The 26,812-nt window shown below is 43.0% G+C and overlaps 1 protein-coding gene across 4 annotated transcripts in view; it reads left to right on the top strand.

Moving 5' to 3' along the window:
* KIF13A (kinesin family member 13A) overlaps positions 1–26,812 on the top strand; it is a 216,787-nt gene that overhangs the window by 152,508 nt on the left and 37,467 nt on the right. For all 4 annotated transcript variants that reach the window (XM_049654981.1, XM_049654984.1, XM_049654982.1 and 1 more), the window contains exons 13-22: positions 1,141–1,275; positions 3,146–3,276; positions 7,423–7,509; positions 7,628–7,794; positions 13,860–14,073; positions 19,064–19,226; positions 20,965–21,105; positions 21,990–22,139; positions 23,580–23,741; positions 24,473–24,646. In XM_049654981.1, coding sequence (XP_049510938.1) covers positions 1,141–1,275; positions 3,146–3,276; positions 7,423–7,509; positions 7,628–7,794; positions 13,860–14,073; positions 19,064–19,226; positions 20,965–21,105; positions 21,990–22,139; positions 23,580–23,741; positions 24,473–24,646 — 1,524 coding nt within the window. The remainder of the gene's footprint in view (positions 1–1,140; positions 1,276–3,145; positions 3,277–7,422; positions 7,510–7,627; positions 7,795–13,859; positions 14,074–19,063; positions 19,227–20,964; positions 21,106–21,989; positions 22,140–23,579; positions 23,742–24,472; positions 24,647–26,812) is intronic.

Consider the following 26,812-nt stretch of genomic DNA (forward strand, 5'->3'; position numbering starts at 1 on the left):
AGGCATGGTCTCCAGGAAACACTGTTAATGTTTCCTGCTTTTCTATTTTATGATTTTACATCACCCGGCAAAGTGTGCTACCTGACTGGCCGAGAATTTATAACCTACCACTCATCATGGTCTTTTTCCCAGTGTATTTGATTTTTGGGGCTTGTAAGAAAATGTTATATGAACTTTACTTGAGAAACGATATGAAGCAAGGACTAATTCTGCACTTGTGTGTGAGTGGGTGTGTTTTATGAATCTGCACTATACATTTTGTGAACATTTTAATCTCGCTGACTACTTGGAAATATTGGCCCATCCCAATCAGGTAGCTTGAAAGCAGTAACTGGGACCTAGTCAAGCCTTTTGCTTATATGTTTCTCGTAGGTGTTATTCTCACACAGACCCGTGCTTACGTACCCCACACACGTACTGCTGACTTCCTGTCTCTCATCCGTTGCTTTGTACTTCTTCACGGCACTTTATCATCCCTGGAAATTCTGTTTTGCTTGTCTGGTTTTTTTTTTGTTTTGTTTTTTGTTTTTTTTCTTTTATGGTCTGTCTCTTTCTACTAGAATATAAGTTTTCACAAAAGGGACTTTGTTTTGCTTGCTGTTGTAGATCAGTACTTCCTGCCCCCATCTCCCATGACTTTCCCACGTTTACTAGGGTTATTATCACCTGAAATCAGGCAATATGCCCAGTCTTTCCTGTGCCCTTACAACACCTTGCTCTTACCTTACTTCTCCATTTCTTCCTGTGGAATTCTTATACTTCAAGAGACATCGCAAGTATATTCTTTTCCTGAAGCCTTTCCTGGTCTCTGAATACATCATGGGCTCCTTCCTTGGAAGCCCCATAGTACCTTGTTCCTCTCCAGTGACACAGGGCTCTTCTCCTCTGATTTAGGTACGTGGTCTTGTCCCCTCGACTGGACTATAAACCCCTTAAACGGAAGATGGTATCTGGTTCACTCTTAGCACACTTTTAACATGGACACAAGACGTCACGCATTTTAGAGACTCCCTAAACTGGTTGTGATGTGTGATTTCATTGGCATTGTCCCCAGAAAGAGTGACTTAAACTTTCCATGGATACATCTTGTCAGTAGAGCAACAAATAGAGTCCCCTGTGTTTGTCTGTTTTTGTGCCCAGGAGAGACAACGACAGCTTGAAAGTATGGGGATTTCCCTGGAGACATCGGGTATCAAGGTGGGAGATGATAAGTGCTACTTAGTCAACCTGAACGCGGACCCTGCTCTTAACGAGCTTCTGGTTTATTATTTAAAGGTAAGAGAGTATATAAATAGATGGTTGCAATCCTGATGCATTCACATATCACTCCCATTGGAATCTGAGCGCCTGTACCCATGATTTGGCTTTTTGAACATTTTATTTATTTTTGAGAGACAAAGCACAAGCAGGGGAGGGGCAGAGAGAGAGAGAGAGAGGGAGACACAGAATCCGAAGCAGGCTCCAGGCTCCGAGCTGTCAGCACAGAGCCCCACGTGGGGCTCTGACCCACGAACCGTGCAATCATGACCTGAGCAGAAGTTGGATGCTTAACCAGCTGAACCACCCAGGTGTCCCTGGTTTTGCTTTTTGTATCCAGCTTAGCCCTCATTGAAAGAGGAGGGATAGTGCAGTCAGGTTACCGCTGAGAGTGAAAACTTCCCCTCTGGTAACCATCGGTTTGTTCTCTATATTTATGGGTCTACTTCTGCTTTATCTTTGTTTGTTTGTTTGTTTGTTTGTTTTTTAGATTCCACATAAAGCAAAATCATATGGTGTTTATCTTTCTCTGTCAGACCACACTTTTGGAAATGCTGGTTTATTTTGTGAAAGTGAAAAATGAGACATCTGTTTGAAGTAGGGTACCTGATAGGCACTGATATGGGGTACCCCAAAAGACATAGGGCCTTTTTAATATGTGCACACACACACACACACACACACACACACAATTCCTGAGTTATGATAGTATATAAATGTATGTGGCAGTACGTAACTCTCAAGGATTAGAGATCTGGAGACTTGAAGGCAGCTTATGTAACTGTCCACATACCGAAATCTCTAAATGAAAAGATTTACCCACTTGCAAAAAGTTAAATAAGTGCCTTGTTAAGGATTCTGATCTGCCTAGTTAATATAAAAAATGTGATGGAAAATAAGCTACAATTGAGGAAAGGAGCCTCAGTTTTCCTTCATCCTTTCTATTTTACTTTTCCCAGAGACCTAAATATGGGGCAAATGGCCCCTGAGTTATTAAGCCCACTAATGGACTCAAGATCTGTTTGTTTAGAACATGACTAAGGCGTAAGGAAATGTGTCCAAATTCCTAATTTTGAAAGACCAAGCCTTTCTGTTGAATAGGGAAATATTATTATCATGGTGACTCAGTGATTTTTAGAGCAACGAAAGAAACAAAGGGACGAGCAGTGGACCGCCTCCCCAGGAGTCACAGTCCTCCTGTGTCTAGGGTTTGAGGTACTTGAAGTCCTGCTCATCTGTGCATTCTATAGCCCACAGGCTTCCACACTCTATGTAGGATTGGTATTCAACACTCAACTACTGGGGTGCCTGGGCGGCTCGGTTGAGCATCTGACTCTTGATTTCGGCTCAGGTCGTGATCCCAGGATCGTGGGATTGAGCCCTGGGTGGGGCTCTGCACTGAGCATGGAGCTTACTTGAGATTTTCTCTCTCTCTCTTTCTCTCCCCCCACTCCTCGCCCCTCCCCTGCTTATGTGCTCAAACTCTCTCTCTCTCTCTCAAATTAAAAACATAGAGGCACCTGGGTAGCTCAGTTGGTTAAGTGTCTGACTCTTGATTTTGGCTTAGGTTATGATCTTACGGTTCATGAGTTCGAGCCCCGCATCAGGCTCTATGTTGACAGTGCAGAGCCTGCTTGGGATTCTCTCTCTCTCCCTCCCTCTCTCTCTGCCCCTCCCCTGCTCGTTCTCTCTCTGTCTCACTCTGTTTCAAAAATAAATAAATAAGTACAAATGTCATGGAAGATTTGACTTAGAGCACCCCAAATATCTTGTATCTGATTCATTTAATATTGTCATGCTGTTGGGTTATTTAAATTGATTGTGATAAATTTTTGTTGAGTTACTTGTAAGTATAGATGTTTTCCTTTCTTTCATGATCTGTTACTAGGACCATACCAGGGTGGGTGCAGACACGTCCCAGGACATCCAGCTCTTTGGCATAGGAATACAGCCGGAGCACTGTGAGATCGACATCGCATCCGATGGTGATGTGACTCTCACTCCAAAAGAAAATTCAAGGTAGGAAAAGTAAATGGCTCCTTCACATGCCGATGAGCCTGGTTTTCAGAAACCCCGTTCTGTCTGTTTGCTCACTTATTTCAAAGTTAAGACTTCAGTGGGTTCTTTTGCCTCGAGCAGCATGTGATTCCTTAGGTGCATCATCTTCAGTGGGAGCTTATCTGCAGGAGTCTCGTGGCCTGGGTGAGGGGACACAAATTGCTGCAAAGACATTTTGTATTTGCTTCTTAACAAATTCCCAGGCATGTGTCCAACTAGAAATTACTTTTTAATGCTAATTTCTTGGCTGGATACATTACCAACCCAGGCAATTTCCATAACTTTTCTTTATATTATTGTAATAAGAACATACTATAAGTCAAAGTAATGTTTATACATGTGTTCAGAAGTGAGTGTGTACGTTCGCACTCTCTCAAAAATAAATAAACATTTAAAAAAAAGTGGGGCACCTGGGTGGCTCAGTGGGTTAAACGTCTGACTTCAGCTCAGGTGATGATCTTGCAGTTCGTTAGTTCAAGCCCCACATCGGGCTCTGCGCTGACAGCTTAGAGCCTGGAGCCTGCTTCAGATTCCGTGTCTCCCTCTCTCTCTGCCCCTCTCCCACTTGCTCTCTCTCTCTCTCTCTCTCTCTGTCTCTCTCTCTCAAAAACAAATAAACATTAAAAAAAAAAAGGAGTGTGTGTGTGTGTGGGTGCACCTATATAAGGGTCCCTTAAATATATAAATGATCATGAAAGTTAGCAATAAATAAGAAAGACAAAGCTTATTATATTCCTCTCTCATTTGCTTCGGAACTGTTTTTAGTTTCATTCTAGAACAACACTGCCCAATACAACTTTCTGAGATGATGGGAAGGTTCTATATCTGCTACGACCATTCTCGTGCACTTGTGTATCAAAATATGGACAATGAAAATGAGGAACTGAAAATTAAATTATAATTCAGAGCTTAAAACAATAAAGGACACTGAGTGACAAGTTTCAATTTGTCATACTGCCATTAGATATTAGATTATAGATACATAGGTCTGGGGATCCATCCATCTATATACCTAGATATATTAGGTTACTTAGATATCTTAATAAACTGGGCAGGTATTTTCCTTATAAACTCACTAATGTTTTTTAGGTATAAGAGGTAAGTATTCTATTAAAAATTTTCCCCCCAAAACAACTTTTCATCATCCTTCTGGCAAGAATATGTGTATACGTATAGACGTATAGATAGATAGGTAGGCAGATAGATAGATGGATGGATAGATACAGATACACACACACCCACACACACACATGTATTCTAGTCTCATTTTCCACTTTTCTCAAATGAATAAATTAGTCCATAATTCCAAATAGATGGACACAGACCTTTGAAGCTTGAGTTAGCATTGAGTCATTTTCATTGGCAAGAATAAAGGGAGCATGTTAGTGTAAAATATGCACACTCAGGGGCGCCTGAGTCAGGTGGCTCAGTCAGTTGAGCATCTGACTCTTGTTCTTGGCTCAGGTCAAGATCTCGCTATTTGTGGGATTGAGCCCTGCGTCAGGCTCTGTGCTGTGAGTGTGGAGCCTGTTGGGATTCTCTCTCTGCCCCTCCTCATACTCTCTCTCTCAAAAGATAATAAAAATATATACACACCAAAGTTTTATCTTGTTTGTGCATGACAAATTAAAAACATATGAGATGGTCTTTCCAGGGTATTTTTATCAATAAAAATTTAGCCCCTGTACTTGAAATATTACTGCAAAGAGAGGATTATTTTCCTGTGTGAGTTCTCCTTATTCTGTGACTCTTGAGCTAGAGCGTCTGGTCAAGATTAAGAGCTAGATAATGAGATTGTATGAGAAAACTAATTTATTGAAAAATTAAAACTAAGAATAATATTCATTTTTTTCTCCATCAAACTTCACCTGACAGTTCTTTAGCAAATTAAACTTTAATTAATTAATATCCTCATAATTTTTTTCTTAAATACCAGCAAAATCTCTCTCTTTTTTTTTAATGTTTCTTTTTTGAGAGAGAGAGCCCACACACAAGCAGGGGAAGGGCACAGAGAGGTAGGGGTCAGAGGATCTGAAGCGAACTCTGTACTGACAGCTCAGAGCCTGATGCAGGGCTCAAACTCAGAAACCATGAGATCATGACCTGAGCTGAAGTCAGACTCTCAACCAACTGAGCCACCCAGATGCCCCCAAATCTTTCTTTTTCATTTAAAGTTTATTTATTTATTTGAGAGAGGCAGAGGCAGCATGAGTGGGGTAGGGGCAGGGAGAGAGAGAGAATCCCAAGCAGGTTCCACACTGACAGCCCAGAGACCGACGTGAGGCTTGAACTCATGAAACCATGACATTATGACCTGAGCTGAAACCAAGAGTTGGACTCTTAATCTACTGAGCCATGCATGCACTGCCACAAAATCTCTTTTCTAAATGAAGGAAACATGTATAAGAACATTAGGGATGCCTGGATGGCTCAGTAGGTTAAACATCCGACTCTTGATCTCGGCTCAGGTCATGATCTCAGGGTTCTTGAGATCAAGCCCTGAGGGGCTCTGGTTTGACAGCCCAGACCCTGCTTGGGATCCTCTCTCTCTCAAAATAAATAAATAAACATTTAAAAAAATTATCTGCACTAAAAATTCTGGATGACTTTTCATCTCCCCCTAAAAAAAGTCACAGTGGCAAGGCTTTAACTATGTTAAAAATCAGTTGATGAGATCTTCCGATCGGCAGGAAATCCTATGAAATCTGTTACAGTGAGTCATTCACAGCCCCTTGTACCCTGTAAGCCATAGCATAGCTGTGAGGTGAGGAAACCTGTGCCCTTGGGAGACCAGCTCCAGATGTCCTCTGGGCAGAGTTGCAGCTATAGGGTTTGAATCGAATCCCAGATGCACAGGCCAGCACAAAGCCAGAGACACAGTGCACGTGATCTGAGGTGTGATTCGTGCAGTGTAACAGACTCGGAGTCCTTTCCCCCATCTCTGGCTATTTGTCTTATTTTTACAATTTGTTTGGTAGCTATTTAGGATTTAAGCCTGGTGTTCTTTTATGTTTTCCCCAAGTTTCTATTATGGAAAGCTTCAAACATATAAAGTAGAAAGAAGAGTATGGTGAACCCCCTGTATATCCATCATCCAGCTTCAAAAATGAGCATCTCGCAGACAGTTTTGCTTTTATTTCTATACCCTCCACATCTCCCCCTCCCTCCCCTCTGGGTTATTTTAAAGAAAATTCCCAACAGTATAACTTTTTATCCATGAATGTCTCAGCTTGTATTTCTAAACAAGTGTTCGTGAACATAGCTTAAGTTCCATCACACCTAAAATAATTAACAATAATTCCTTATTAACCTTCATATATTGAGTCAGTGTTCACATCTCCCCAAAGGTATCAGAAATGTTCCTTTTCATTTGTTTCTTGAAATCAGGATCAAATAAGATTCAACTGTTGTCATTGGCTGTTTGTCTCTTTTAGCCTCCGGGTTCCTCCTCCCTCTGTCCCCACCCCCTTTTCCTTGCATTTTAGTTGTTGAAGATGCTTGGTTGTTTTCTGTAGTCAGCATTTTGCTCGTTGTGTCCCATGGCATTATTTAGCATCTTCCACCACCTTCTGTATTTCCTAAGTTGGTATTTTGATATAACAGCTCGATCAGATTCAACTCAAATTTGGACAAGAAAATTCCATAGGCATTCTCGTGTATGTTTCCATCAGGAGCACATCATGCCAAGTTGTCTATCTTTGAGGGATGTTGGCTGCCCTTGATCATCGTGTTTTGTTCTTTTTTTTTTTTTTTTTTTATGTTTATTTGTTGAGAGAGAAGGGACAGAGGGGCAGAGAGAGGGGGACAGAGGACGTGAAGCAGGCTCCGCACTCTCAGTGCAGAGGCCATCATAGGGCTCGAACTCACAAACCACGGGATCATGACCTGAGTCAAAGTTCGACACTTAACCCACTGAGCCACTCAAGTGCCTCAGATCATCACTGCGTTCTGATCACGTTTTGAGGGTGGTTGCAATTCTATTACTCCTTCTTTTGGTATTAGCAGAATATGTCTGTTGCGAGAAACTTCTCCATCTCTCATGGGCTGCTGGGTCTGGGTTCTGTGCTCTTTCCCACTGAACTGACATATTCCCTGGTCTTCTTTTAGGTCCTGTGTAAATGGCACCCTTGTGTGCAGCACTACCCAGCTGTGGCACGGTGATAGAATCCTGTGGGGAAATAACCACTTTTTTAGGTAACCTCTTTGGGTTCCCTAATATTTTCACTTTTTTTTTTTTTTTTTTTTTTTTTTTTTTTACTGTTACCTGAGTATAAAACAAGTCAATTTTCTCTAATGGTGGAAAACCCCACAGAATTAACTTACCTAAGAGGAAACGGCGAGACTGGTTGAAAGACTTTGAAAAGGAAACCGGCCCGCCAGAGCATGACCTGGACGCAGCCAGTGAAGCTTCCTCGGAACCAGACTATAACTATGAATTTGCACAGATGGAGGTTATCATGAAAACGCTGAACAGCAATGGTAAGACCTTCCCTCCGATTCCTCCATCTTGGGCAGCTCCTATCCCTTGAGGGATGTGCTTGCATAAAGTATCACTCTGAAACTTAGATAGATAAAATTGCTAATTTCTTACAGAGGCCCCTGGAGAGGGGCTCATGAAACATCCCATGGCCTGATCTGCTCCCTCAAGTGTAACCAAGGAGTGGGTAGTCCCTTTTTTGAGCCCCTTGTTTCCAAGCCAGTTGTGGTAACATTTCCAAGGTCATAGAGTCCGGAAGGACTATGGTGGCATTCCTTTTCAAATTCCCCTTACTGGGCTTGTCATTTCTGAATCTTTCAGAGCACAAAAATCCCTAGCAGGGCATGAACCCAGGAATTTCCAATGGAATGTAATGGGTAAATAAAAGTCATGATATTTTGCTGTAAATCCAGTTGGAAATTATACCATCAAAGAGGCTTACATAGCAAGCCCTGGTAGCTTTTACAAAAATGATAGCCACGGGCTTTATAGGCTCTTTGCTTGACCTGCACACTGGCTTGTCTCAGACCTTTAAGGAAGAGATTTCCTTAAAGCATCATTTCTAGATCCCTTGATCCAGAAAGTTTTCAATGTTTGTTTTAAAATTCTTCTCTGTATCTAAAAGGAAATCCTTTACCTCTTCATAAACACTTAACGTGCATTCAACAAAATCCATATCACATTCTGTCTTGATGGCTGTTTTATAAATGTGCCCCTTCATTTTCCATCTCTTGGTCTTCTCATCTCCAGGCTTGTGCCTGGAAACTAGAAACAGGACAGCAAAGTTCCTCTGTTACCAGGTACAAGGCAGCATTTCTTGGACCAGAACTGTGTGACAAGAAGTATAGCTGAGGCTACATTCAGGAGCCCCTGAGATGAGAAAGTCCGATCTCGCTGTCCCATTCAGCTGTTCTTTGAGTACCTAAGGATCATCCCCAACTTGAACCAGGGAGGACCTCCAGGAGCCTCTGCCGGCCGTGGTGCAGGGAGAGCATTATGTTTTCTCAGTCGGGCTCTCCCTTGAAAATGTTGACTTTTGCCCTCTATCTTTGAACCAGCCTATCTAGAAGAATGTGAGCATGGCTGGAGAAAGTCGGTCAGATCTCTGGCTTCTCAAATTGGGGATTCTGTTGCAGGAATAAAGACTCTGACCATTTTATCTCTGGATTTTTAGCCCCAAGGACTCCCTCTTTTCAATTATAGAAATGAAGCCTGAAGAAAAGGCTAGATGGAGGAACAAGTGTGATGCATTCATATGAAGAATATAGAACAACCCCAGAAAAGAACATCAGTGAGACTGGGGAAACAGATTAGCTGCTGGGGCTTTGGATGCTACACCCCAGGGTGCACCATAGCTAGGGGTCAGTCTACTCTGCTACTTAGTCACCCAGTTGGGGGGAATCCCAAAAGACATTCCAAAGTGATGTTCAGACACCAGCATCACATTGATGGCCCATTTTACAACATGCCTGAGCAACAAGTCTCCTGTGAGTAATTTTTGGAAGCCCCAGTGGATACAGGGTGTGACAGGAGGGTGTGGGCTCCACCCCAGGTGCAGGAACACCCATTGGAAGAGCCTTATTTCTCTACATGAGATTACAGAGTTCCAGATGTCTCTGTTCTCTAACTGCAGAGTATCCTGGGGGTAGCAGTGGAATCCTCTGTTGTCCCACATCGTAGATTTCTAATTTTATTCAATCACTACCTTCCTATCATATTTATAGTAAACCCCTGAATAACAGATGAGTATTTAGTATTTGTTAATTCCTCCAATCCTCTTAGCCAAACCAATTAGTCACCAGTGACCTGCCTCATGGTATTAACATGAGTTATCCATTTGTATTCAGATCAAGCCTTGTTCTCCAGTGTTGATTTTATCTACTTAAAAATAGTGTTTCTCCCTCCCCACACTTCACCCAATTCCACGGGTAAGGGGAGCTTGCCTATGGGGCACACAGAACATGCCCTGACTCAGTGCTGAAATGCTGGTGGCCCAATGGTATTCACGCAATTCACCTCTACCGCTAGGTGGTTTCCCGATAATAAGCCTGTCTGCCTGGTGGTCGTCCCCCTGGTGGTCGTATTTGAAGATTCTCTTCCCTCTCATGTGGTTTCAGACGAAGCTCCTTCACAAACACTGGGAAAGAGGTTTTCACTGATTGTGATGTTAGCATGGGGGAGCTTGACCGGGTTTTAGGAGTGCTGCTGACTGATGCTTGTGCTATACCTGCTTTGGCAAGACTCCAACTAACACGATTGGGAAGAAGCTGAAGTTTTTTGCCTGACAGAAGCACTCTGAGGCATTCCTGATTGAGGAATGTGCCTTTTTAAACTGCGACCCCTTCCTCCCCAGGTCCCAACTCCATTGCCTTCCCATTGGTTAAAATCTAGTAGCCATTCTGTCCCTTATACATCCAACAGCACAAAAGTGCTATTGGTATCATTGGTACGATGACTAATGTCTTTATGACTGTTGACAGCAGAGCTGTTCAGGACATTGTACTTGCGGGTGGAGATTTACCTGCATTAAGCGTAGAATGATGTATTTTCAAATTTCTAAAATAAATAATGACCTAAAACACAATTCATTGGAATTAAGAGTAGAAGCAAACCTCGTATCTGTGGGCAATAATGGGTTCTTCCCCAGGGTTCAGAATAAGAATCAGGCACTCATCTGTCTTCACAGAGTCAATGGTAGCTCTAAAGTAAAGAGCAGTGAAGGGGCTGGTGAAGAGTCATTGAATTTATTCCATCTGGGATTAAAAGGTTAGTTTTTGTTTCTTGGGAGCTTTTTCCCCCAAAGGATCTACTTCCCTTCAATTTAGTGCATTGGGCATCTTGGTGTGAATGAATACCATCTATCACATAAATGCCTTCCAGCCTCTAACTATTGACACCCTCTCTTTTCCATTCTTGGGACAGATAAATAAGTTTGAACACATTACATAGTTAACATACCAGGTAAAGAATAAACTAATGAAGAAGAGAGAACATGCTATGCCATAATAAATGCTATCATTTGTCTCTTCTTAAAACACCCACCTCTTTGGTATCGTGGCCTTAGGTACCAGGCTTCCTGAGTTTTAAAACCCTTCATTCAAGAGAAAGAAAATGATAAGGGATAAATTAAAACCGTGGGCAATGTTTTGATGGTTGATTGCTTGGTTGAGAATAGGCCAAGTAGTCTTTGGCTTCTGTCCTAGGCCATATCATAGAGTCAGGTTGACTTGCTGATTAGGATAATCTATTTTAAAAATATGCTGTATAGTGATAAAGGCTTGAAACTGGTTAATTAATTTGAAAAGATGATGTTATCGAATATGTCTAAGAGAAAGGTATTTTCAGACTTGGGTTGAGGTCAGAGGTTTCAAAAAGAAAAGGTAGACAGACAGAAACATCAGCTCCTGTATCTCTGCCTTGGCCCTGGATAGCATGGCCTGTCCCAGAGTCCTGGGGCAGGCCTTACTGGGGATAGATGCTTTGAGTTGCTCTCTCTTCTGTATCTCCTGGTTGGTTTGTGGTCAGTGATGAAGCCTGGTGAATAGTAGGGTGTTACATCATGGCAGCTGATAAAGCAGTTTAAAGCAACTTTGGTCACATGGCCCCTTCATTAGCACAGGACCTCAAGGGGAGATCCCCTCCACTTCTGCCATTTGGGACCATGTATATTTCTACACACTCTGACTAACAAGGAGAAATGAGGATTAAATATCTTATCTAGTGTCTTTTAGCAAAAATCCTAGAATGTTCTAAAACATTGTGTTTTCCAGTGTTCGGTCTCTAGAAAAGATTCATAGACACTAAGGTAGGGCTCTTGGAAATCAGGCTCCATGTAAGTATAAATGAATGGCAAGGACCTTGTCCTTCCTTTTTAAACCTAGAGCCTGAAAGAGAAAAAACATGTACTGTTTGAGAAATGCATTTATTAAAAATTCTGGGAGAACTTTTCTTTTCTAACCCTTACATTTAAAACTTCTTCAGACTTCTTCTTTACCATACTTCATGTGTTTTTAATAAATTACAGGACTAGGTCAGAAGTTCAGATGCTTTGGAATACGTAGATATTCTACTCTATGGAAAAGGTCTTCCCTTTCCATGGTCTGTCTTTGTTTAAGAGTTTGGTATTTTGGGGAGCACCTGGGTGGCTCAGTCAGTTGAGTCTGTGACTTTGGCTTATGTTGTGATCTCTCAGTTTGTGAGTTTGAGCCCTGCGTCAGGCCCTCTGCTGTCGGTACAGAGCCCACTTAAGATCCTCTGTCCCCCTTTCTCTGCCCCTCCTCTGCCCCCTCAAAACACAAATATTAAAAAAAAGAAAGAGTGTCGTATTTTTAAGAGTTCATTTTCCATCAGATTTTCAAGTAATGTATTTTAGGGACCCCATATCAGGACTCTTAAAGAAAATTATTCTACTCTGAAAAAATGCTGAATTTTAGAATTTTATATAAGCAAAGAACAGTATTTTTTTTAATACCTACTCTTAAACAGAGTACAAGTTCTGAGCAAAACATTGGAGATAAGAATACTGTATCAGTCAATTACTAACGTGATGTCCTCCTCCCAGATAGTTCGCTCTGCTCTGAGTTCAAAACCTGGCTCTGTCGCTCATTAGCTCTGTGATCTTAGGTCAACATCTTTAAAATGGGAATGTTATCCACCCTTAGTTTCTTGCAAGGCATTCACGAGATGATGCATGTAAAGGGCATATGCCTCTCCCTGAGTTGTAGCTGGTAGCTAGCAGAATTATTATTGCCATGTGGTTGTTATTTTTATTAAAACAACTCACCTGTGCTCTGTATAGCTGGTGATTTTTTTAATTGCTTTCTACTTTTTGTTTTATATAACTTAACCTTATTTGTTAAGCTAACATCTTACTGTTCATATAGAAAATTAGTATAACTTACATGTTTATTTCACAAATTGATAGATAGAGTCTTGTGGAAAAGTCCATCAGTAGCCATCATTGGGTGGTATTTTTATACCCTCTTGTTATCCTCACTTCCCACTCTTAACCTTGGAAGTTAAACTGAGAGTCAAGAAGTGGGAATATAACATGAATGTCACAATTTGAATGACAGGCAAGGGTATGAACTCCAGGCCAGTCTGGGAATAGGAACACATCTCCTCCACATCTCGTGTACTTGAAGGACATATTCACCGTGTTGGTGGTTTTCTTACTTGCCATCCAGATAGTCTGACCTGTTGTTTCCCTAGAGTCCACTCACTTAGAGACGCCCGTAACTTTCTCCTTTGGACATATGGTCAGTGCCTTCATCTTTCTCCACAGCATCCAGGTCAGTGGTCATTACCAAGCTAACGTCCTGCCACAGCCAGGGAGCCCTACCTACACCACAGCCACCACTACCCATGGTCGTGGCCTTTGAACAACGTATATCTATCTATAATTATTCACCACGTGTATGTTGCTGATCTCTCGATCTGCAAAAACAGAAAGTAAAAAAGAGCCTTTGAGTTTTGCGAGTGAACTCCCCCTCCCCTCCCCCTTCTTTCTCCTTTTCTTTTCTTTTTTGGAGGCGAATTGCCTTCTTGAATATCAGCACCTGAGAAATGGCCAGACCATATACTCAATATTTTCAAACACGTTCAGTGATCTACAAGATCCCCCAGCTTCCGCCACGTTATAGAAATTCAGGAGTCATAAGATTTGTGGTTAGAATCAGAACTAAATGGGCATAGAAATGGACTACCATAAAAATGAAATCCTGTGTGGCTCTCTCTTGGAAGCCGTGTCAGGTTTCATGAAATTTTTCTCAGTGGGTCGAAGCCCGTTCCCTCTACCACCTGCTTAGAGTGGATTAATGATCCATGTAAACGTGAGCTCATCAAATTGAAGAAACGCAGTAGATATAGGGAATGTTTACACGCAGGACATTTATCTGAAATGTTAATTAAAAGGTGGGTGGGAGGATGCCCCTCAGGCCCCTCCAAGAAGGCATCTGCAAAGACTAGCTTCCGAGCCAGGAGATGGTTCCTGCCTGAAGAGGCACCTGGCGGGCTGCCCTGTCGTAGCCACCCCGAAGACACCTTGCCTTGTCTCTTGGCTCACCAGATCCAGTGCAAAATGTGGTTCAGGTCCTGGAGAAACAGTACCTGGAAGAAAAGCGGAGCGCCCTGGAGGAGCAGCGGCTCATGTATGAGCGGGAGCTGGAGCGGCTCCGCCAGCAGCTGTCCCCGGAGCGCCAGCCCCAGAGCAGCGGCCCCGACCGCCTGGCCTACAGCAGCCAGACGGCTCAGCAGAAGGTGACCCAGTGGGCAGAGGAGAGGTAAGAATGAGACCCCGGTGACCCAGAGGCCCGGCTCCAGGGCCTTGGAGCTTTGGGCGAGGTATGTGAAGGTGAGGACAGACCTAAGCAAGGAAGGAAATCTTAGTCCTGTGTCTGGTCATTAGCAATCGCCTTTTCCTGTCAGAGATTCTGTCCATCCTTGGTATGCTTACTGGGATGTTAGTCATTAAAGACCATCCCTCCCCCCTTACCCTTCGATAAAAATGGCACCAGGTTACAGTATCATTGTTGCGGGGGCTCCTGGGTGGCTCAGTCAGTTAAGCGTCCAACTCTTGATTTTGGCTCAGGTCACCATCTCCTGGTTCATGGGTTTGAGCCCCCCATCAGGCTCCTCACTGACAATACAGAGCCTGCTTGGGATTCTTTCTCTCTCCCTCTGTCTCTGCCCCTCTCTGCTTGCACTCCTTCTCTCTCTCAAAATAAGTAAGTACAACTTAAAAAAATATATAAGCATTAAAAAAAAAAAAGAATACCGTTGTTAGATATTGAAGTAGAGAAAGTTGGGATTGTTCTTTAGCATAAAACCGTTTCTTATTTCAAATTTCCCTTACTTTGGAGTCTCTTTAAATACAACTATGATATTAAGAAATCTAAATGTGAATTTTCAAAATTTGTGACTTAAAAATATTTATATCAGGGGCACCTGAGTGGCTCAGTCAGTTGAACATCCGACTTCAGCCTAGGTCATGATCTCGTGGTTCGTGGGTTTGAGCCCCACGTTGAGCTCTGTGCTGACAGCTCAGAGCCTGGAGCCTGCTTCAGGCTCTCTCTGCCCCTTTCACTGCCCCTCCCCTGCTTGCGCTCTGTTTCTGTCTCTCAAAAATAAATAAACATTAAAAAATGCTTAAAAATTTTTTTTTCAACGTTTTTAATTTATTTTTGGGACAGAGAGAGACAGAGCATGAACGGGGGAGGGGCAGAGAGAGAGGGAGACACAGAATCGGAAACAGGCTCCAGGCTCTGAGCTGTCAGCACAGAGCCTGACGTGGGGCTCGAACTCACGGACCGCGAGATCGTGACCTAGCTGAAGTCGGACGCTTAACCGACTGCGCCACCCAGGCGCCCCTAAAAAATGCTTTTAAATAAAAAAAATATTTATCTCGGAACTGAGGTAGTGGTGGAGGAACCATCACCCGTGAGGATAGTAAATTATTGCTGAGTTCTGTTGTGTTCTCACTGCAGTCTAGGCGTGATGCTGATTTAGCACTCCCAGCAGCAGTGTGCAGTGGGAACAATTATCTCTGTCCTGAAGATAGGGCACTCAGTTTACATATCCTCCTCAGTAACCCACCTGGCCCCTGAAAAGGCCAGCATCTGAACCCAGATCTATGAGTCCCATTACTAACTCGTATGTTGTTACAATAACCTTAGTAACGAAAGTAGCACCTGACGTTTGCAGAGCATTTACCAGGTGCCAGGCACCAAGTGCTTTACATGTGTCCATCTCATCTTCACAACTGCTACTATATGTTATCATTTGTACCCCACTTCACACGTGAGGAACCAGGCTGAGAGGTTGAATGATTCACCCAAAGTCATTCAGCTGGTAAGTTACGACTGTGGGATCAAAGCCACGACTCCTGGGCGGGTACTCTCATTCTTTCAGCCACACTGCATCTCTCACAAGCAATGAGATGCTTAAACCTGAGCCACATTCAGGGAAGAAGAAGAAGAAGAGGGAGAAAAGGGAGCCCTAGCCTGCACAACAGGCTTGCTGCAGTAACACACTTGATCGTTCTAAAGTAAGAGAAAAGAGTCAGTTGCGTTTTCCCCAGGAGCTTTCTGCTCATCTGTCTGGATACCAAAGTATGAAGATTTATCCTACTTGTAACACATTACTCTTTATCTTTTACTGTGCCTGGGTAAAAGAGACAAAGGTTATCAGATAATGCTTTTTCTGAAGAGCTGCCTTTTCCACCTTTACTGTGAACTGATGGCTTTACTCTAATAACAGTGAGCTTGAAGGTAATTGGTGTGACTGGACCCACTGATACCCTTTCTCCCTACATACTTCTTGTGTACTGAAGATTGTAAAAGACAAAAACAGAAAGATGCAACAGAAAAGGTAGATTTTTGTTTTGTTTTAAAAATATTTTGTAATGCTTATTTATTTTTGAGAGAGAGAGAGAGACAGAGCATGAACAGAGGAGGGGCAGAAAGAGAGGGAAACAGGGGTGCCTGGGTGGCTCAGTTGGTGAAGCGTCTGACTTTGGCTCAGGTCATGATCTCACGGTTCCTGAGTTCAAGCCTCGCATCGGGCTCTGCGCTGACAGCTCGGAGCCTGGAGCCCGCTTCGGATTCTGTGTCTCCCTCTCTCTCTGCCCCTCCCCTGCTCACGCTCTGTCTCTCTCTGTCTCAAAAATAAATAAACATTAAAAAAAATTTTTTTTTAATAAAAAAAATCAAAAAAAAAAGGAAGAGAGGGAAACACAGAATCTGAAGCAGGCTCCAGGCTCTGAGCTGTCAGCACAGAGCCTGGCATGGGGCTCGAACTCATGAACCATGAGATCATGACCTGAGCCAACGTCGGATGCTTCACCATTGTTTTTAATGATTGTATTTTTTCCATCAAGTGTTAAAAAATTTTTTTCCACTCAATTCCAGATTGATTCTCTTTGAGGCTCTAATTCTTTTTTTTTTTTTTAAATTTTTTTTAACGTTTTATTTATTTTTGAGACAGGGAGAGACAGAGCATGAACAGGGGAGGGTCAGAGAGAGGGAGACACAGAATCTGAAACAGCCTCCAGGCTCCGAGCTGTCGGCACAGAGCCCAACGCGGGGCTCGAACTCACGGACCATGAGATCATAACCTGAGCCGAAGTCGGCTGCTTAACCGACTGAGCTACCCAGGCGCCGTGAGGCTCTAATTCTTACAAGGAAGGAGAGTAGCAAGGATGATATTTGGAGCTGTCATTCAAGGAGATGAGAATGCTACAATACTGATTTCACCAGGGTCACTGGATAAAATTAAGATGTCGTTAATGATGGGCTATTATATTAGAAGCTGGGACTCTTACCTAAATAAGTGTTGATGGCTTGTGAAATATCAAAGGACTCATACCTAAGTAAAGGTTGTGGGCTGAAAATCAAGTATATTTAAGAGCTAGTGAGAATTACAAAGAAATCCAGAGATGTAGTTACTCTTTCTGCAAGCTGGCAATGTGTCATAGAGCAAGATATAAATATGTGAAAATTACATCACAATAGTCCATTAAAAAACAGTTTTATCCAACAATAGGAAGTGTTTCAACCACATAATTATCCCTCTGTCATTGATCCCTCATCTGAAAATAACTTCCAGGAGCAGGAAATCAGCTTCATTCATTGAAGTGTTCCCAGTGCCTAGAACAGTGGTGTCTTTGGTAGGTGCTTTGCGAGTATTGACTGTGTGAAATTACTGAAGTGATAAGTGTGTGTGTGCTTGGGTAGGAAGCACAGTAAGGGAGGTGGTGGTTAGTAGAGGGTGGGACCCCCATGCTGTGGGGCTTCTGCCGCAACTTCATGGAGGATGAAGGACTTCAGGCGAGTTTGAAGGGTGGACACTGGATGGGCAGACAGAAGGCGGGAAGCATTTGGATGGGCACGCGGGCACAAACAAATGAGAAACCGTGGAGAAGAGGAAGGTGTTTTGCGGATTGCATGAGAGCTGTTTTGTTTGCTCCGAGAGGTGAGTTGTATAGGAGTAGGGAGTGCGAAGTCCAAAGCTGTCCGGTAGGGCACACAGGTGCCTGCAGATTTATCCCATGCGGGGAGAGGAGGTTTTGAACTGAGGGCTGGCCTGAGACAGGCAGGGGTTTGTGTGACTGGTGGTGTCAGAGAAAGAGCCTGGGGGCTTTGAGGCTACCAGGGGTTATGAAAGCAATAGAGAGATTTAGGGGATATTTAAAAGGAAAAATCCACAGAAGGCTTTTTTTCTGGATGTTGTAGAAAAGAGAAAAGGCTGAGCTGGCTGAAAAAGAGTCAAGTCCAGGGAACTGAAAAAAAATGGTATCACCTAGGAGAACCAGACAGACAGGATCGGTGTGCCATACGTGTTAGGGTAATTTCAGATTAACATCTTTGCAGGTGCCTCAGTGTCACTTTTGAGGTGATGGGAAAGGGGTAGAGACTGGGTATTCCAAGCTCCCCATTTTCCTATGAAGTAAGGGCAGGGGGTGTATAAATGGTAGAAAAGAGAAGGTAGATAAGCATTCTGCTAGTCTGGATTACCTTTGAACCCACCTGTGGAACCAGAACTCTTCCTTTCATTCAGTGGGTACTTCGGGGGTTTCCCACAATGGGCCGTGCACCTGACCACACAGTTCTCCCCCTGGGGTGCCTGCAGCTCCATAGGGGACACAGACATCAGTCAAATAATTACACAAATAACTGAGAAATTATAAATACAACACATCTACGGAGGCAAAAGATGTGGGGACTGAGAGAGCACGTAATGGCACATAATAATGTCCTATTCAGCGTCAGAACGTTGGAGAAGGTCTTCTCAGAACGTTGGAGAAGGTCTTCTCAGGAAGGTCTTCTATTGTGTGGACTTGAGGAAAGAATTCCTGCTAGCACAGAAGTCCCACTTCTTGCCTTTTACCAACTGAAGAAATCATGTGAAACAGTTTCTCCTTATGGACTCCAGATTTCTGTCCCCTGCCCCATTCCCCTCCCCACCAGCCCCAGAAGCACACAAAAAGTCGTAATCAGTTCTTTTCCCTAAAGGATTCCTTTATTGGTCTTTTGGCAGCAGCATATTAAAATCTAGAAGTTTTCAGATGTTAGGGGATTTAAAACATGGTTTTTAGTTAAGTCCCTCTATGTATTTGCTCCTCATCAGTGGTTACCAACAGGAAAAAAAAAATGGTTGAAAAATATTGCCTGGAAGGAGTTACCTACCACTTTCTAAGAATACGACTCACTTAGAAGCAGAATTGGTTTCCTTTTCTTTTCGGAGTTTCTCATTTCCTTTTCTGCTACCCCACAGGGATGAGCTCTTCCGCCAAAGCTTGGCAAAACTGCGCGAGCAGCTTGTGAAAGCCAATACCTTGGTAAGGGAGGCAAACTTCTTAGCTGAGGAAATGAGCAAGCTCACTGACTACCAGGTGACTCTGCAGATCCCTGCCGCAAACCTCAGTGCCAACAGAAAGGTAAGAGTGCTTCAAAAAAAAAGAGAGAGAGAGAGAGTAAAATGTACAACAGTATGTACTGTAAGCCAGCAGACAAACCTGACGTCCTAAAGAACATCTGTGAGGGGCGCCTGGGTGGCTCAGTCGGTTGAGCGTCCGACTTCAGCCAGGTCACGATCTCGCGGTCCGTGAGTTCGAGCCCCGGGTCGGGCTCTGGGCTGACGGCTCGGAGCCCGGAGCCTGCTTCCGATTCTGTGTCTCCCTCTCTCTCTGCCCCTCCCCCGTTCATGCTCTGTCTCTCTCTGTCTCAAAAATAAATAAACGTTAAAAAAATCAAAAAAAAAAAATCTGTGAGGAGATGCTGATATGAGCCGGAGTATTTATTCTTTTTAAGACTTCCTATCTACTAGTATAACATTGTATGTCAAGTCTACTTCAACAGTAAAAATTAAAAAAAAAATTCCTCTATAGGCCCCTCCCCTCCTAGAGTAAATATGCCCTTAGATGTGTTAAAACTAGAAATATATATAAGTAATTCCTCTTCTCTCTGTCGTGTAAATGCCCCCTTCTGGAATGGGGGGATAGGTGCCAATTTCAGAAAGGATTCTACAAGAAAGGGAGGCTTGTCGGGGCGCCTGGGCGGCTCAGTCGGTTGAGCGTCCGACTTCGGCTCAGGTCATGATCTCACAGCTCGTGAGTTCGAGCCCCGCGTCGGGCTCTGTGCTGACAGCTCGGGGCCTGGAGCCTGCCTCGGATTCTGTATCTCCCTCTGTCTCTGCCCCTAACCCACTCGCATTCTGTCTCTGTCTCTCTCAAAAATAAATAAACATTAAAAAAAAAATTTAAAAGAAGAAAGGAAGGCTTGTATAATACCTTTTTTCTGTGCACAGAATGACTCTTTGCAGCCTTTGGGAGGTTTCCTGTCATTTCAACTCGAAGAATATTTCCTTTAAGGAGGAACTTCAAAAGACAACAATTTTGCATCCATTTATGTTTCCCCTGGCAAGCAAGCTAGAAACGAGTCAGGATTTCATTACTCTTTCTGCATTTTAGTACTTTGACCAAGCAGTTCTTTGAGAAATTTATGCTAAGTCCATAGTCATAGAAATATTCATAAAGAGGGGCGCCTGGGTGGCTCAGTCAGTCAAGCATCTGACTTCTGCTCAGGTCATGATCTCACAGTTCCTGAGTTTGAGCCACGCATTAGGCTTGCTGCTATCAGAAAAGAACCCGCTTCATATTTTCTGCCCCTCCCCCCTCTCAAAAATAAATAAACATTAAAAAAATTCATAAAGATCATGTGCTTTTTATACAAGGATGCTTATCATAATGGCCTTTATAATAGCAAAAATTTAAAATAGTCATGATGTCGAACAATAGAATAATTGATCAAACCAGTGTGCATCCAGAAAATAGATTTCTATGTTTCCATTAAAAATTGTGTCTATGAAGAATATTTAATAGCACAAGAAGGTGATCATAAGATAAAAACTGTGGAGGGAGGATCGGGATAGGAAATTTAGTTTTGTTTGTTTCTGATTATGATAAAAAAAAAAAAACATGCACGGGTATACCTATAGAAAATGGAAAATAAGCAAGAATATTCCATCTGTGGTAGAATTTCATCTTCTTTCTGTATATGTTTTCTTCACACTTGCTGCTTTCTAATAGTATATATTGCTGTAACAATCTAAGAAGTCATAACAAGACTTCATTTGGTTTCATTTGATTTGTTGTTTTTGTTTCCTTCATTCTGCAGAGAGGAGCAATCGTGAGTGAGCCAGCTATCCAAGTGCGGAGGAAAGGAAAGAGCACCCAAGTTTGGACCATCGAGAAGCTGGAGAATAAATTAATTGACATGAGAGACCTTTATCAAGAATGGAAGGAAAAAATTCCTGAGGTAAAAGAGACAAAATGGAAAGGAGATTGGGCCATGTTGAAAGCACAGAGTGTAAGTGATTTCACCATCAGAACGCACACATGCATGGCGGTGAATTTCTGTAGTCAAGCTTTGGACATCGATATTAGAAAAGTAATGTTGGGACACCTGCATGGCTCAGTCAGTTAAGCCTCCAACTCTTGATCTCAGGATCATGAGTTTGAACCCTGTGTTGGGCTCCATGCCCAGCATGGAGCCTACTTTTAAAAAAGGCAGGGCAGGGTGGGGGAAGAAAAGGAATGTAGAAGTGATCTTGAAAAAACTTCTAAGTTAGATGTTGGATCAGTCATAAAACATGTGATCCCCACACGGACAGAAACTAAATGAAGAGAACACATAACATGTTCTTATTTGGCTGCATTTTTGCTACATTCCAGGTGATATGAAATGGAACAAAGTAAGTCCGTGCTGTTTTGTCAGTGTTGTGACAAATCCACACGGATGGAGCCAGGTTGGATTTTGTATTCATTAGCATATGTTCTGGCTCCCCTAGCTGTGATAATGGCTGGGGAGATTACGAAGAATAATTTTAGAAAGCACAATCCATTTTTTGGATGCTAGTAATGGAAAAGACGACTCGGTGAAGGAAATGAGACAAAGCACAGGGAATGGAATGAAAAAGGCTATATGTGGGGTGTGATAGGGAAGACGAGGGTGTAATTGAGCAAGAGCCCCTCCCATATGCTACTTTTATTTATGTGACATGATGGTAATTTTTACTTCTTTTTAATTTCTCTGGATAAATGCTTTCTTCTTAAATCATTTTTAGGTGCTAGTTTTAAATAATTATTCAAGTTGATATTTTGTTTCTTACTGGCTCCCCACCTGCCTACCCTACCCATCAGGCAAAGCGTCTCTATGGGAAACGAGGTGACCCTTTCTATGAAGCCCAAGAGAATCACAACCTAATTGGCGTGGCTAATGTGTTCTTGGAGTGTCTCTTCTATGATGTGAAACTTCAGTATGCAGTTCCTATCATCAGCCAGCAGGGGGAGGTAAGGACAAGCCAGCCTGGGAGGAACTTGACCGAAGTGGAAGGGTGTGTGTGTGTGTGTGTGTGTGTGTGTGTGTGTGTGTGTGTGTGTGTATCTGATTTAAGTGATGCTCTTGAGGCAGATCTAGGGTGAATAGTCAGGATCATACTCTTTCTTCTCTACTAATATCAATAGAAACTCTCAAGATTAAATCATGGTTTTAAAAGATATTCATACCCATTTTTTAAATTTATGGTTCACAAGTTTTTTTGATTTTTGTTTTAATCAAATTAGAAATCTTTTGGAAACCAGCTTCCACTCTGTTGCCATGTTCATCTCTCTTTTAATCTCTTACCTTTGTGATACATCCGAGTTCCTTCTCGGCCCCTATGTGGTCTTCACCAGATACAGCTTGGGAGCAAGTTGTAAATAAATAAACTTAGAAAAATAAATAAAAATGTGTTGATTCTCAAAAAATATTGAAAGAAAGCTTGAGAACCCGCCTTACCTTCGAACTGATTTCTCCCATTTCCCCTTTCCCCCTCCTCTAACGGATTCGTCCATATTGGTCTCACTTGTCCAACGCCATCAGCTAATTTCTCTCAGGTGCTTGGTGCCAGTGCCAGTTGCCGTGTGGAGGTTGGGTCCGTGCTACTTTTACAGTGGAGCCTCACGATTTAAGACGATGGCAGCACCGTCCCCTTCATGACTCCAGCATTTGCAGCCTTGACCTGTGTCATGAAACATAACTTGGGCTAGTTGTAGCACTCTGAGGGAGCAAATTCTTGTCCTTTAATTCAGTTCTGTGCCAACAAATGTAAGAGAGGCACCACTAAACTAGCACCTCTCCAGAGAACCACCAGGATGTTGAAGAAATTGTAAGCCTTTGTGGTTCCTCCTGGGATAGGTCTCACTCCCCCTGCTCCAATGTGAGTTACCCACCCATTGAAGAGAGCAGACGCTCCGTGAGCCTGGTGACCACGTCTTTTGGCTTACTGCCATAAACGCAGTGCTTAGTAGCACAGTTCGGGGCATGCAGTCGATTCCTGGGTGAAGTTGTCTCATAACAACCCGCACGTGTATCTCTACTGCTTGTTTCGGTATTCCAACTGGGCAGGGACTAGATCAGATGAACGAATATACGAACATGGAAAATAGACGACTCCAGGTAGGATATGATAGCTGTCTTTGCTCTGTTCCTGGGCTGCCTGGAAAGGATAAGAGTGAAGCTGACTCCAGAAGGCAAGTGGCAGAGAAGCAAATTTGGCTCAGAGTCAGGCAGGGTGACTGCAGGGGGTGAGAGATGGACTGGACTGGCTGTGGAAGGGGTGAGTTTCCCGTGGCAGTACGGGCGGGGGCCGCTCACCTGCTCACCCGGGAGGTGGCTGCATGCTCTCTGTCCAAGGTCAGGTTTCCCGCTGGATGCCTATTAACCCGCAGGCGCTCTGGTTCCTGCCGCAGGTTGCAGGGCGCCTCCATGTGGAAGTCATGCGAATTACAGGGGCCGTCCCGGAGCGCGTGGTGGAGGACGACTCTTCTGAGAACTCCAGCGAAGGTGGAAGCCTCGAGGTCACGGACATCAGCGGGGAGACTGTTCACCGAGTCAAGAAGCTGACTTGCCGGGTGAGGGGACGATGAGATGGACGGGTGCAGAGGAATGACCTTGTTCATGCCAAACAGTTCTGTTTTTCATAGAGCAGAGTAAACGTTAACCTTCCTAACAGTAAATACAACGGTGGGCAGTACTTTCTCCAGAAGTATAGCACCCTTTCTGGTGACGCTTGATGAGATTTGAAAAGTCCATGTGTATTGGGGGCACCTGGGTGGCTCGGTCCATTAAGCATCCGACTCTGGATTTCGGCTTAGGTCATGATCTCACGGTTGGTGGGATTGAGCCCCACGTTGGGCTGTACGCTGACAGCTCGGAGCCTGCTTGGGTTTCTCTCTCTCCCTCCCTGCCCCTCCCCCTCTCCCTCAAAATAAATAAATAAACTTAAGAACATTAAAAAATAAAAGTCCATGTGTATCTGGCATGCGGGGTGGGGGCGGGTTTGTATTGTTCAGTGAATCCTGCTTTTCCAATAAAGGTTGCATCAAAAACTCAGTCACTAGGAAAATGTTGGAGGTGTGTGCCTTTGCCAGGTTTACACACGGTAGTTGTGGTACTCTGCTATGGATTTGTTGTAGGCGGAACCCTTGATGAAAGGATGCCAGATATTTTCAGATACCGAATGGATAACCGATTTATGTAGCTCTTAAATTTGAAGAGCTCTTACATTTGAAGCAATGCACAGTTTAATGTTTCTTTATGGGAGTTATATTGCCTTTTTTTTTTTTTTTTGGTATCTCTTCAGGTAAAAATTAAAGAGGCAACCGGGCTGCCCTTAAGCCTCTCAAATTTTGTCTTCTGTCAATACACATTCTGGGACCAGTGTGAATCCACAGTGGCTGCCCCAGTGGTGGACCCCGAGGTGCCTTCCCCCCAGTCCAGGGACGCCCAGTACACTGTGACGTTCTCTCACTGTAAGGTATGGGCACCATGAGGAAACGAGCTACACGGGAGGCAATGGACCTGGGTGCGGTTCAATACGTAGAAGTTTCCCCGTAAGAATGTTTAGTAAATGTAATATGTGTCTTGGACTTTTTAACCTCAAAATGTATTTCGGTACAAATTCCAATAATTTAAAAGTATTTAAAATAAAATCTGAAAGGCCTCTACCTGAAATCTTATACCCTATGCCCTACAACTTTTATATGTGTGTGGTCAATGCATGTTCACACAAAAACGGGCATAGATACACTCTTATCATCATGCACGCATAACTTCTTTAAAAAGTTTTTTACAAAAACTGTGGTCATATTATACATGTTGCAGAATTGCACCTTTTAACTTAATTTTGTTTTGTTTTATTTTATTTATTTTTTAAGTAGGCTTTACACCCAGCATGGAGCCCAGTGCAGGGCTTGAACTCACAACCCAGAGATCAAGACCTGAGCTGAGATTAAGAGTCAGACGCTTAACTAACTGAGCCACCCAGATGCCTCCCACTTCATTATTTTAATTTATGTGAACTTCTCAACATGCAAGTTGCTGTAGATATTTTTAATTCTTTTGAGTATGGAATAGCCTTTTGTTTTTGTTTTTGTTTTTTTAATGGCATAGTGTTTTAAGCATAGCATTTCCAATGTGGCATATGAGTTTTTAAAGAAAATGTAAATGGACAAGGTGAATTTTTGGTGACTGTTGGCTATTCCCATCTTGTGACCATCACCTACCCTTCCTGGCTTTCACATCAGACTGCCAACAGGTTGTTTTTGACAGACAGACTCTCTTCTGTGTAATTTTGTTTTTCCTTGCACAATCCTTAACAAATACTCCAAACCCCTTCCTTTGGAAATTGTGAATTTTCTTTTTGGTTCTATACCTATCAAATTTCACATAAGTAAAGACTGTCAGGTCTTTCTTTTTCTGAAAATAAATGGCCCACTTTTTTTCCACCTGTATTCACCCAAGTCTGTTTCTGAAAACCCATATTAATTTTTTTGTTGTTGTTGTTATTTGTGTCTGAATACTCTTAAATATTCCCCATCTTTCTTTGGATCCACAAAGCTATTCATGTAGGAGGATGAAACCTGAATTTTAAGTACATTCTGGTTAACAACTGGTTTGAGAAACACTAGTCTCAGGGACCTTGGATTCACTGTGTGACCTTGGGTTTTTTTCATAAATAAAATGTGTAGGTTGGGGTGCCTAAGTGGCTCAGTTGGTTGAGCATCTGACTCTTTATTTCAGCCCAGGTGATGATCCTGGGGTCATGGGATCGAGCTGCAAGTTGGGTTCCACACTGAGCATGGATCCTGCTCGGGATTCTTGCTGTCTCTCTCTCTCTCCTTCTGCCCCTCCCTCACTCACGCGCACATGTATTCTCTCTCTCTCTCTCTCTCTCTCTCTCTCTCTCTCTCTCTGTCTCTTAAAAAAAGAAAAAGAAAGAAAGGAAACCTATGTTTGAAAAAAAAATAAAATGTGTAGATTGTACTAATTGATCGTTAGTTTGTTTTCCTTGTAAAATTCTGGTTCTGTCTCCAAATAAACTAGATAAGAAGGTAAGTAGTAGAACATTAAGTCAGTATAGCACAGGTCTTTCTAGAAAGTAGAGCCACAGGGTTGTCTTCACCTGAGATTTCACTGAGTTGTTGCTGGAAAGAAGCATGGCTTGGTCCCTTGCCTGCCACAGCATTCAGGGTGATCTACCTCTCAGCCCACTCGGCATTCATGCCCTCACGCTCCTCTGTCTGCATTTTATGATGAGGAATCAGAGCAGGAGAGTTTGAGAGCAAGAGCACAGAACCATGAAAATAATCATACGAAATTTAATTCTGTTCTTAGTCTCCCACGCCATCGCAAGAAGCAATCAGATGTTCTTTTTTTATGATGTGCTGATTAGTCCAAGGCGGCAGGAGGTCAAGTGGTCCTTCAGAACCCAGAATGAACCCGGTGTAAGGAAGCAAGGATTCACTTCTGCATCTCACAAGCTCTATGACATGGGACAGGTTGCTTTCTTCAGTGTCCGCATTGCCTAAAGAAAGAAATTGCATTAAATCACCTCTTCCTGCCCCTTCCAGAACTAATGTTCTGGGTCTTGAAAACCGCACAGGTGGTTTTAAGGTTGGGATCAGACTAACAACCTCCAAAG

This window comes from Panthera uncia (assembly GCF_023721935.1).
Source record: "Panthera uncia isolate 11264 chromosome B2 unlocalized genomic scaffold, Puncia_PCG_1.0 HiC_scaffold_25, whole genome shotgun sequence".
NCBI lineage: Eukaryota > Metazoa > Chordata > Mammalia > Carnivora > Felidae > Panthera > Panthera uncia.